This window comes from Ranitomeya variabilis, chromosome 3 (genome assembly GCF_051348905.1).
Source record: "Ranitomeya variabilis isolate aRanVar5 chromosome 3, aRanVar5.hap1, whole genome shotgun sequence".
Classification (NCBI taxonomy): Eukaryota; Metazoa; Chordata; class Amphibia; order Anura; family Dendrobatidae; genus Ranitomeya; species Ranitomeya variabilis.
Genome location: NC_135234.1, coordinates 79025199 through 79038418, shown reverse-complemented (window position 1 = coordinate 79038418; position 13220 = coordinate 79025199). Strand labels below are relative to the sequence as shown.

The window sequence follows — 13220 nt, the reverse complement described above, 5'->3', positions numbered from 1 at the left end:
TGCCACAAAAAACTGGGAAAACTTATTGACTCGAGTATAAGCCTAGGGTGGAAAATGCAGCAGCTACCGGTGAATTTAAAAAATAAAAATAGATGCTCCATACCGTTCATTATGGCCCCATACCTGTGCCATATAGTGCTCTGCACCGTTCATTATTGCCCCATAGATGTACCATAGAAAGCTGTGCCATTGCTGCTGCAATAATAAAAAAAAATTACATACTCCCCTCTCTTGCTTGCAGCTCCTCAGCGTCCCGTCCCGGCATCTCTCTGCACTGACTGATCAGGCAGAGGGCGGCGCGCACACTAGTACGTCATCGCGCCCTCTGACCTGCACAGTCAGTGCGGAGAGACGCCGGGAAGGTGGAGCGGCGCCCGGAGTGTGGAACGCGGACAGGTGAATATGTAATACTTACCTGCTCCCGGCGTCCCGCTCCTTCCCCCGGACAGCTGGTCTTCGGTGCCGCAGCCTCTTCCTCTATCAGCGGTCACCGTTACCGCTCATTAGAGAAATTAATATGCGGCTCCACCCCTATGGGAGTGGAGTCCATATTCATTTCTCTAATGAGCGGTCCCACGTGACCGCTGAACAGGGGAAGAGCTGCGGCACCCGGAGACCGTGGGACTGCAGGGACAGCGCCAGGAGCCCCCGGAAGCAGGTAAGTATGCCTCAGCGCCCTCTCCCCCTCACCCGCCGACCGTGACTCGAGTATAAGCCGAGAGGGGCACTTTCAGCCCAAAAATTCGGGCTGAAAATCTCGGCTTATACTCGAGTATATACGGTATTTATTTTAAATAAATGGTACAAAATAATTTTTTTAAAATATTTTAAACGGTTAAACAGTAGGGAGAGCAGCTGCCGGATTCTGCAAAATGTGTCATCTGAAAATAGCCTATTGTTTTAATTAAGTTTTTGTGACACTGATTTTTTAAATTTTTTTTATTTTACATGTCATCAACTATCCCATGTCACCTTTCCCTGATTCCTTTTCAGTAGTGACCTCATTATCACAGGCAGAATTACAAACATACACAACACCTGTAACACTGGCGTCACCGCCGCAGCTGCTCTGGCTCCCACTGCGCCTCCTGTGTCCCAGGACCCAGGCAGGTCTCCTGGCAGCGCACCTAGGGCGCATGCTCTCCACTTCATAAAGCGGCAGTGCTTGCACTCCTGTTGTTTCTCCCGCCAATAGCTGGGAGGCGCTATTGAGTTAAGGCACCTCCCAAGTAGGGAGGTGCCTGAGCAACATCCGAGTTTAGTTTGTATTCAAGCTGCTAAGTCCATTGTCAGATCCCAGTTCCCACAACATTTCCTGTTTCTCTGTACCAGAACTTGTATAGTAATCTACGCGCATTCTGTCTGTACTGGCCGTCATGCCTTGTTATCCAGAAGCCACACTATCTGAACTACAGATGCTACAGTACCAGACACTGCCCTGGAGTGGTACCTGGCGGCTACCTGCAGGTCAAGCCTGACCTCACCATCAGAGGCTCCAGTGAAAACCAGGTAGCCTCTTGGTTACACCTCTCCAGGGTAAGCGCGGTCTGTGCCGCAGTGGGTTAAGAAAACAAAGGGATCCAGATGGTCACAGCTCACTTCTTTCCCCCTGCACTGTGACCAGAGCATTCTCCCACAGATGTCAATGGACATTTCCAGACTATTGCTTTCAGGTGATAGCCGGCATTGTAAAGTTTGAGAGATGCAGTATAAGGCCGGGGACACACTTAACGTATAAAAAAACGGTCCGTTTTTCACGGCCGAGAATCGCACAAATGTTTCAAAAACAGTGATCCGTGTGCAGTGCGAGGATGCGATTTCCTCGCATCAAATGATCCGTGTGACATCCGTATGGCATCCATATGCCGAGATTTTCTCGCAAGCTTGCAAAACCGACATCTAATGGATTTATGTGCTCAAATGTTCGGGAAAACAGTATGTATATATATATATATATATATATAGATAGATAGAGAGAGAGAGAGAGAGAGAGAGAGATGTCATTGAGACACATATATATATATATATTCTGTATTTAGATTTCATTCAGCGCGATATCTGTGAACAGCCGGTAATTCAATTGCCGGCTTTTCATTTCTCCTGCCTAAACCCGACAGGATATGAGACATGGTTTTCATACAGTAAACCATCTCATATCCCCCTTTTTTTTGCATATTCCACACTACTAATGTTAGTAGTGTGTATGTGCAAAATTTCAGCGCTGTAGCTGCTAAAATAAAGGGTTAAATGGCGGAAAAAATTGGCGTGGGCTCCCGCGCAATTTTCTCCGCCAGAGTGGTAAAGCCAGTGACTGAGGGCAGATATTAATAGCCAGGAGAGGGTCCATGGTTATTGGCCCCCCCGTGGCTAAAAACATCTGCCCCCAGCCACCCCAGAAAAGGCACATCTGGAAGATGCGCCTATTCTGGCACTTGGCCACTCTCTTCCCACTCCCTGTAGCGGTGGGATATGGGGTAATGAAGGGTTAATGCCACCTTGCTATTGTAAGGTGACATTAAGCCAGATTAATAATGGAGAGGCGTCAATTATGTCACCTATCCATTATTAATCCAATTGTATGAAAGGGTTAAAAAACACACACACACATTATTAAAAATTATTTTAATGAAATAAACACAGCGGTTGTTTCAGTATTTTATTGCTCTCTCAATCCATCAGCAACACCCTCGCTTGGAAAAATAATAAACGCACAAGATACATACCCTCAGCTGAACCGTCACGTCCCACGAGGTAATCCATGATCTAAAGGGGTTAAACTATTTTACAGGCAGGAGCCCTGCAAATGCAGCTGTGCTCTGTGCCTGTAATCCCCGGCGAATGAATGAAATGTAGGTCATTGACCTACATTTCCTACAGTCGCGGTGATGCGCCCCCTGGTGGATGTCCTCATATGACCTGGAGCGTGGGAAAAAGTTCCCAGGCTGCAGTTCATGAGAACATCCAGCAGGGGCGCATCACCGCGACTCAATGTAAGTATAGATCACTGCTTTCCTTTCAGCACCCGGGGATTACAGGCACGAGCGAGTGGTTTATCGCAGCTCGTGCCTGTAATATTAGTTAACCCCTTCAGATGGATTACTTCGTGGGACGTGATCTGACATCAGAAGGTATGTATCTTGTGCGTTTATTATTTTTCCAAGCGAGGGTGTTGATGGATTGAGAGAGCAATAAATTATTAAAACAACCGCTGTGTTTATTTCATTAAAATACTTTTAAATCATGTGTGTGTGTGTGTGTGTGTGTGTGTGTGTGTGTTTTTTAACCCTTTCATACAATTGGATTAATAATGGATAGGTGACAATAATTGACGCCTCTCCATTACTAATCTGGCTTAATGTCACCTTACAATAGCAAGGTGGCATTAACCCTTCATTACCCCATATCCCACCGCTACAGGGAGTGGGAAGAGAGTGGCCAAGTGCCAGAATAGGCGCATCTTCCAGATGTGCCTTTTCTGGGGTGGCTGGGGGCAGATGTTTTTAGCCACGGGGGGGCCAATAACCATGGACCCTCTCCTGGCTATTAATATCTGCCCTCAGTCACTGGCTTTACCACTCTGGCGGAGAAAATTGCGCGGGAGCCCACACCAATTTTTTCCGCCATTTAACCCTTTATTTTAGCAGCTACAGCGCTGAAATTTTGCACATACACACTACTAACATTAGTAGTGTGGAATATGCAAAAAAAAAAAAAGGGGATATGAGATGGTTTACTGTATGTAAACCATGTCTCATATCATGTCGGGTTTGTGAAGGAGAAATGCAAAGCCGGCAATTGAATTACCGGCTTTTCTATAGAACACCGCTGCGTATTTCTCGCAATGCACACGCATGGTCCGTGTGTAATCCGATTTTTTCTCGCACCCATAGACTTGCATTGGCGAGTCTCGGCCGAGATACGCTGACAATCGCAGCATGCTGCGAGTTCCCTCGGATCCGAAAAACGGTGGAGAAAATATCGGATGATGGGAGCTGCACCATAGATTAACATTGGGCCGAGTGCTATGCGATTTTTTATCGCATAGCACTCGTCCGTATTACGGTCTAGTGTGACCCCGGCCTAAGGGGCAGAGGAGCAGACTGAACCCATGATGAGATGTGTTTTTTTTTTTTGTTAATTGTACCGCTAAAGAGATAATGTCCTTCTGACACAGAGCACTTGGCGGATGCAGAGCGCATATTTAAAGAAGCTTTAACAAAGGCAGAAGAAAAAAAGGACTCGTGGTCCATTATCTACATCCAAAAGGGGCTCGCAGAACTGACCAAGAGGAAGAAACATAAGGAACAGAACGTGTAACCTGTACATTGTGAGCTGGTAAAAAGCATTAATCATGTTTGGAAATGTGACACTTTTAAATAAATATATATTTATAAATACTTATTTTAAATTTTAACCTATAAAAAACCCTATTCCTTTCCATTTGCCACATTAATAACTGACCCTGAGATGTTAACATTGATGGCCTACACCAGTGTTCCCCAACTCCAGTCCTCAAGAGCCGCCAACAGATCAGGTTTCCTTAGCATTGCACAAGTGATGGAATTATCACCCGGGCAATTCTAAGGAAATCCTGAAAACACGATCTGTTGGGGAACACTGACCTACACACATAGGAACCCCACTGACCAGTACCATAAAGCTGCCGACAATGAGCCGCTGTGTCTGTTTTATCACAGGATTGCTACCCCTCACTTTAAAGGATGCTATAAAACTAAACTGCTTTTCATCATGTTGCAGGTTAAAGGGAACCTGTCACCACGTTTTTGGAAGATGGGATAAAAATAGCGTTAAATAGGGGCAGAGGTGGGCGTAACATTAGTGTGTTTGTTATGCGTTTATTCCCCACCTAAGTTGCCGAAATACCTTTGCAAAGTCTCCGTTTTCGCCTGTCAATCAGGCTGGTCTGGTCAGATGGGTGTGGTGTCTTCACCCAGATTTGGCGTAGTTTTCCGTTGGTGGCGTAGTGGTGTGCGCATGCCCAAGGTCCCGAATCCTCTGCCAGGGGATTTCAAAGAGCGCGGTGTCCGTTATTGCATTGGTGATCGGTGGGCGCGGCCATCTTCCTTTGGCCGCGCGTGCGCAGAAGCGGCGCTCTGCTGGCCGCGGCTTCAGGAAAATGGCCGCCGCGATATCCATCTGCGCACGCGCGGCATCCCGCGGCCATTTTCCTGAAGCCGCGGCCAGCAGAGCGCCGCTTCTGCGCACGCGCGGCCAAAGGAAGATGGCCGCGCCCACCGATCACCAATGAAAACGAACAGCGCGCTCTTTGAAATCCCCTGGCAGAGGATTCGGGACCTTGGGCATGCGCACACCACTACGCCACCAACGGAAAACTACGCCAAATCTGGGTGAAGACACCACACCCATCTGACCAGACCAGCCTGATTGACAGGCGAAAACGGAGACTTTGCAAAGGTATTTCGGCAACTTAGGTGGGGAATAAACGCATAACAAACACACTAATGTTACGCCCACCTCTGCCCCTATTTAACGCTATTTTTATCCCATCTTCCAAAAACGTGGTGACAGGTTCCCTTTAAAGTAATGCTCTTAGTAGAGTCTGACAAGGAAGCTTTTGTCCATAGTGAAGGTGCTAACAACAACTCTCTTCAAAGAAAAGCTTCAGCATCAGTAAGGGGTATACTGAAAATCTCAGTGACCCTAGAATGATGCACTGTCATAGGATGCCACCTATATCCAAAATAAGTTTGTGAAATTTTTCTTCACGAGTCATCTGTAAGTGCGATTATAGTAATGTGGAAGAACCGAACAATAAAAAATAGCTCAGCCACAAAGCAGCGACTTACAGGAGCCTTTGTGTAATGCTTAGGCTACGTTCACATTTGCGTTGTGCGCCGCAGCGCACAACGCAAACGAAAACGCGGCAAAACGCACGCTAAAACGCTGCGTTTTGCACCGCATGCGTCGTTTTTGGCCGCAAGTTGGACGCAAAAAAAATGCAACTTGATGCGTTTCTTGCGTCCAACGCTTGCGGCCATGCGGCGCTAAACGCAGCACAACGCATGTCCATGCGCCCCCATGTTAAATATAGGGGCGCATGACGCATGCGGCGCCGCTGCGGCGCCCGACGCTGCGGCGCTGACCGCAAATGTGAACGTAGCCTTAAAGGGACTATGTCAGCATATAATGACCAAGTGCAGGCGCTCGAGGCTTTAGGGCAGGGCCAAATATTCTTTATAGTCCCTTCTCCTGGTCTATAAAGCTAGAGCTGTCAACCTAAGAAGTGGAGAGAAGAGTGAAAAAAAGTGGGTGGGAAGGTACACTTAAAGGAAATCTGTCAACATTTTATACCTAAACTATCAATATGGACATACAGGTTATACACTGCTGAAAACAGTCCTCCCTGTGTGTCTCATATCAGATTCCTTGTTGTTGAGAAATCATCGTTTATCACTTTATATAAATGACATCTTCCAAGCTTTGGGGAGGACACTGCCTGGAAGATAACTCTGCCTCCTGAGTCCTAAAGTTCAGATCTCCTGTACTGTGTTAGTTACTTGTCTCACACTGGTAACTCCCCCTTCATGTAAAATAATCTCTGGAGGCAGTTACCAGCGTCCACCACAGAGCCTGGAAGAGGTCATTTATGTAAAGTGATAAAAGAGGATTTAAAAAACATCAACAAGGCATCTGATATCAGACAGATTCCCTTTAACGGTTTGGCCTCTCCAAGACACTTTAAAAATAGTTTATCCTTTGTTTCATTGCTCACTAAGTTTTTATCTGTCCCTGGAAGTGACATTATCACAAGAACAGTATCAGGCATTCCAGGAAATGGGTTTCTTTCTGTGGTTGAGAAGCTGCACACTCAAAGCAAAGGTTAACAAGTACAATTCCAAGAATCAGCTGGAAGGTTTTAAGAGAGTTACCACTGGACCCGGGAGAAGAGGAAACAGACTGATCTTTAGGTTGATTTTTCATATATGAATCAGGTCGAGTCTTCCAAGAATGGTCCATGATTTATGGATGTGTGAAATGGGCGTAATGGAGGCAGCAAGTGAAATAGGGGAGAAAGATCACAGCCAGTTCTGGTTATCCCCTCGCCTTTATATCTTGCAGTGACCTCAGGGATCCTCTTCCACAATCAGGAATGATACGTGGCCACCAATTCTCATATTTATCTTTTATATTGTATAAAAGAAGAGTTGAGTAGTTGCACATGTAATGATCTCCTGGGCCATATCAGAAAAGGTTTCATCCCAATATCGTCATCATGACAGATGTTTACCGTCCTTTGGAGAATAGAGATTTAGTTTGGCTAGTTCGTTCCTGCTAGTATGTGAAGCCATGGACATAGTCATAGGTCGCATGTAACCGTGCACATCTGGCACTTATACAGTGGGGCAAAAAAGTATTTAGTCATTCAGCAATAGTGCAAGTTCCACCACTTAAAAAGATGAGAGGCGTCTGTAATTTACATCATAGGTAGACCTCAACTATGGGAGACAAACTGAGAAAAAAAATTCCAGAAAATCACATTGTCTGTTTTTTTATCATTTTATTTGCATATTATGGTGGAAAATAAGTATTTGGTCAGAAACAAACAATCAAGATTTCTGGCTCTCACAGACCTGTAACTTCTTCTTTAAGAGTCTCCTCTTTCCTCCACTCATTACCTGTAGTAATGGCACCGGTTTAAACTTGTTATCAGTATAAAAAGACACCTGTGCACACCCTCAAACAGTCTGACTCCAAACTCCACTATGGTGAAGACCAAAGAGCTGTCAAAGGACACCAGAAACAAAATTGTAGCCCTGCACCAGGCTGGGAAGACTGAATCTGCAATAGCCAACCAGCTTGGAGTGAAGAAATCAACAGTGGGAGCAATAATTAGAAAATGGAAGACATTCAAGACCACTGATAATCTCCCTCGATCTGGGGCTCCACGCAAAATCCCACCCCGTGGGGTCAGAATGATCACAAGAACGGTGAGCAAAAATCCCAGAACCACGCGGGGGGACCTAGTAAATGAACTGCAGAGAGCTGGGACCAATGTAACAAGGCCTACCATAAGTAACACACTACGCCACCATGGACTCAGATCCTGCAGTGCCAGACGTGTCCCACTGCTTAAGCCAGTACATGTCCGGGCCCGTCTGAAGTTTGCTAGAGAGCATTTGGATGATCCAGAGGAGTTTTGGGAGAATGTCCTATGGTCTGATGAAACCAAACTGGAACTGTTTGGTAGAAACACAACTTGTCGTGTTTGGAGGAAAAAGAATACTGAGTTGCATCCATCAAACACCATACCTACTGTAAAGCATGGTGGTGGAAACATCATGCTTTGGGGCTGTTTCTCTGCAAAGGGGCCAGGACGACTGATCTGGGTACATGAAAGAATGAATGGGGCCATGTATCGTGAGATTTTGAGTGCAAACCTCCTTCCATCAGCAAGGGCATTGAAGATCAAACGTGGCTGGGTCTTTCAACATGACAATGATCCAAAGCACACCGCCAGGGCAACGAAGGAGTGGCTTCGTAAGAAGCATTTCAAGGTCCTGGAGTGGCCTAGCCAGTCTCCAGATCTCAACCCTATAGAAAACCTTTGGAGGGAGTTGAAAGTCCGTGTTGCCAAGCGAAAAGCCAAAAACATCACTGCTCTAGAGGAGATCTGCATGGAGGAATGGGCCAAAATACCAACAACACTGTGTGGCAACCTTGTGAAGACTTACAGAAAACGTTTGACCTCTGTCATTGCCAACACAGGATATTTTACAAAGTATTGAGATGAAATTTTGTTTCTGACCAAATACTTATTTTCCACCATAATATGCAAATAAAATGATAAAAAAACAGACAATGTGATTTTCTGGAATTTTTTTTCTCAGTTTGTCTCCCATAGTTGAGGTCTACCTATGATGTAAATTACAGACGCCTCTCAACTTTTTAAGTGGTGGAACTTGCACTATTGCTGACTGACTAAATACTTTTTTGCCCCACTGTATTTATAGTGGTAGTTCTTATGGCCCATGTAGACAAGCCAATAATCGGGAAACAAGCATGTGTAGGACCGCTCTTTTCTGAATCTTTGCAGGTGTAAACAAAACATGAGAAGTGTCGACTATAAAATGACGATTGTTCTCTGCACCTAGAATGTTCCTTGGCTGGCGTTCATACTCTAGTTTAAAAAAACAACACCCCAGTTGATGGGCCGTCTAAAGCAGCCATTAGGGTATATTCACATGGAGCAGTTTTCCTGTGTTTTTCTCCACAGGAAAAATGCACTTAACGGAAAATACAGCAGTAATATCACATTAAAACATGAGTCTTGGTGGGTATTTTTTGTTTGTTTTTTGCAGCTCATGCTCATTGTTATCAACTGGAAATACCGTAATTTGCATGTACATTAGGTCAATAAATTTAAAGAAAAAAATCAGATAGTGGTATTCCCATCTCCAAGATCCTATGCCAATATGTAGTAATTGTAATAATAATACTAATAATATTAGAAGATACCTTCAATTAGAAATGCAGTATAGTTCTTCTGATTCGCTATGTCTCTTTCCTCATGTGCAGGACCTTATGTATCCATGGTTATGACTAGTGATAAGCGAATATACTCGTTACTTGAGATTTCTCAAGCACGCTCGGGGGGTCCTCCGAGTATTTTTTAGTGCTCGGAGATTTAGTTTTCTTGCCGCAGCTGAATGATTTACATCTGTTAGCCAGCATAAGTACATGTGGGGGTTGCCTGGTTGCTAGGGAATCCCCACATGTACTTATGCTGGCTAACAGATGTAAATCATTCAGCTGCGGCGAAGAAAACAATCTCCGAGCACTAACAAAAATACTCTGAGGACACCCGAGCGTGCTCGGGAAATCTCGAGTAACGAGAATATTCGCTCATCACTAGTTATGACCACTAGCAACTAATTAACTGTCACTATATCAGTGGTCGTAACCATGGATACCCAAGGTTCTACAATGCCTGCACATGAGGAAAGAGACATGGTGAATCAAAAAATCTATACTACATCTCTAATTGGATGTATTTGCTAATATTATTATTATTACACCTACTACATATTGGGATAGGATTTTGAGGAAGGAAATACCCCTTTGATAAGATTTTAGACAAGTCATTCCATTTAGAGTATAAAACGCTACATTTTTCCACAAAACAAAAAAGAGGGAAGAAATTAAGTAAAAACATTGCTTAGGTGAAGTTTACATATTGTGTATTTGGGAGGGGATTCTCTACACAACATATGTCACACCGGGCGGGTCTCCTGAGTATATTTGGTACCAACTCTACATCGCACTGTTTCCTGACATCACACTATCCACTATATATTGACAGCCTGGTACAGTTGAAAGCACTGATGGAGGAGGGAGCATCAGCTTACGTTCCCTTTCCCGTCATTCCCCCTTTCCAACTGACTTTGCAACGTGCATATGTACTGAGATGTGCAGAGGATCTGAAGACACTGAAGAGAGGTATTTATTCTTTTTAATGTGGTACCCATTATACTGTATGGAGCACTATGTGGGGCCCATTATACTGTAAGGAGTTCTTTTTGTGGCCATTATACTGTATGGAGCACTATGTGGGGCCCATTATACTGTAAGGAGTTCTTTTTGTGGCCATTATACTGTATGGAGCACTATGTGGGGCCCATTATACTGTAAGGAGTTCTTTTTGTGGCCATTATACTGTATGGAGCACTATGTGGGGCCCATTATACTATAAGGAGTTCTTTTTGTGGCCATTATACTGTATGGAGCACTATGTGGGGCCCATTATACTGTAAGGAGTTCTTTTTGTGGCCATTATACTGTATGGAGGGCTGTTTGGGGATTACAGTAGGGGAATCATACTGAGGTGGGGTCACCATTGTCGGGGGAATAGAGGGAGGGTCATCATACTGTGGTGGAATTCACTGTGGGGGTATCATACTTTGTTTGTACACATTTTTTTTTAAATAAATATCAATGTGGGCCCGCGACTTTGCCCAAGCTTTAAATTTTGGCCTTCTGTGTATTTGATGGATTTATCAGAAAAAAAAATCACCTAGCAATATAGTACCAGCTAAATAAATGATATTTCAACAAAACAACCCACTTCGATATTTTCTCCTCATGAACACAGCAGGTTATGCTGTGCAGGTTTTTAAATCTGCAGCATGATGTCAATTCTTTGTGCACTTTTAGCACTTATTTCTCCATTTGCAATGGAAAGGCTGAAATCTACAGAAAATTCCACCCGTAACACACAGAATTTGCTACAGACTTGCTGTAAAAAACTCGGCAATAAATATGAACTTAACCTCAGGCCATATTCACATGGAGTTTTTGGGGGAATAGATTTTCTCTAAAATCCGACTACAAACAACTTGCTATACTCTTCCTAATAATTTATATTGGAAATTCACTTTGAGTGTTATTTTATTCCTAAGTTATTTTTAAAAACAACTGGTGGAAAAATAAACTCATGTCACTTCTTTGAAATGGATCCTGATGCTGTGCACCAAATTAGGCACTGTGCTATCTCAAGGCACACACTTCAGGCAAAATGTCTGTAAGAAAAAAAAACCCAAAAGGGAGCATTTTACCTGGAGAAAATCATGATTTGTGTTTGCCATAAAAAAAACCCTCTGACTTGAGTTTCAAGAGTCGGCACCAAGCCTTTTTTTTTTTTTTTTTTAATATCAAATTCTGGGAATGCCCCCCCCCCCCCCCCAAAGCTATGTAGAAATTTCACTAAGCGTTATACATGGCGCTATATATGGGTACAGAGATTATTTTAAAGGGATTGTATTTTACTCTGACAATCCCCAGTAAAATAAGGAGATTTTTGTGTACTCACCGTAAAATCTTTTTCTCCGAGTCATCATTGGGGGACACAGGACGAATGGGTGTTATGCTGCTGCCACCAGGAGGACACTAAGTTAAACACACACAAAAGATTAACTCCTCCCCTGCAGTATACACCCACAGGCTGGACAATCCAGAGCCAGTTCGGTAACAAAGCAGTAGGAGTAAACCAGTTATCAAACAGAAAACATGTCATAGTCAAAACACAGACTGAAAAGAACAATTGAGCCAACTAGGCTAACAGGGAGGGTGCTGTGTCCCCCAATGATGACTCGGAGAAAAAGATTTTACGGTGAGTACACAAAAATCTCCTTTTCTCCTACGTATCATTGGGGGACACAGGACGAATGGGACGTCCCAAAGCAGTCCCTGGGTGGGTCACCAGAAGTTATAAATGCTGTGCGAGCCTACAACTACAGATGAGACACAGCCGCTTGTAGGATTCGCCTACCGACGGAAGCGTCTGCCGAAGCCTGAAAGTGCACATGGTAGTGTTTCGTGAACGTATGTAGACTGGACCATGTAGCAGCCTTGCAGACTTGTGCTGCCGATGCCTGGTGCCGGATGGCCCAGGACGCGCCGACTGACCGGGTAGAATGAGCCTTGATCCCCGGAGGTGCAGCGTGACCCTTGACACGGTAGGACTCTTGGATGGCGGAACGAATCCACTTGGCAATGGAGGCCTTGGAAGCGGGTAGTCCCTTCCGTGGCCCCTCCGGAAGAACAAACAAGGCATCTGATCTACGGAAAGACGCAGTCCTGGAGACATAACGTCTGAGACCCCTCACTAAGTCCAGAGTGTGGAGCGCCCTTTCCGTGGGGTGGGAAGGCGCAGGGCACAGTGAGGGAAGAACAATTTCCTCATTAAGATGGAAAGAGGAAACGACCTTCGGAAGAAAAGTCGGACATGTCCGCAGAACTACCTTATCCTGGTGGAACACGAGGAAAGGAGGTCGGCACGACAGAGCTGCCAGCTCAGAGACACGTCGAATAGACGTGACAGCCACGAGGAAGACAATCTTCCAAGACAAGAACAGTAAAGACACCTCGTGCAAGGGCTCAAAAGGTGGCTCTTGAAGAGCACAGAGAACTAGGTTCAGGTCCCATGGTTCCAAAGGCATCTTGTAAGGCGGAACCATATGAGAAACCCCCTGGATAAAGGTCCTGACCTGCAATCTGTTTGCGATCCTTCTCTGAAAAAGGACCGAGAGAGCAGAAATTTGGCCCTTAAGAGAGCTGAGTGCAAGACCCAAGTCTACGCCTGATTGGAGGAATTCCAAAATGTGAGGAATAGAAAAACGGAGGGGGGAACGCCTCCGATCCCTGCACCAGGCGAAGTATGCCTTCCAAGCGCGGTGGTAGAT

At 44.9% G+C, this 13220-nt stretch overlaps 1 protein-coding gene across 2 annotated transcripts in view; it reads left to right on the top strand.

The window, feature by feature from the left end:
• Nucleotides 1-13220, top strand: part of TTC19 (tetratricopeptide repeat domain 19) — a 60586-nt gene that overhangs the window by 30394 nt on the left and 16972 nt on the right. For both annotated transcript variants that reach the window (XM_077294241.1, XM_077294242.1), the window contains exon 10: nt 4175-4335. In XM_077294241.1, coding sequence (XP_077150356.1) covers nt 4175-4317 — 143 coding nt within the window. In that variant the 3' untranslated portion in view covers nt 4318-4335. The remainder of the gene's footprint in view (nt 1-4174; nt 4336-13220) is intronic.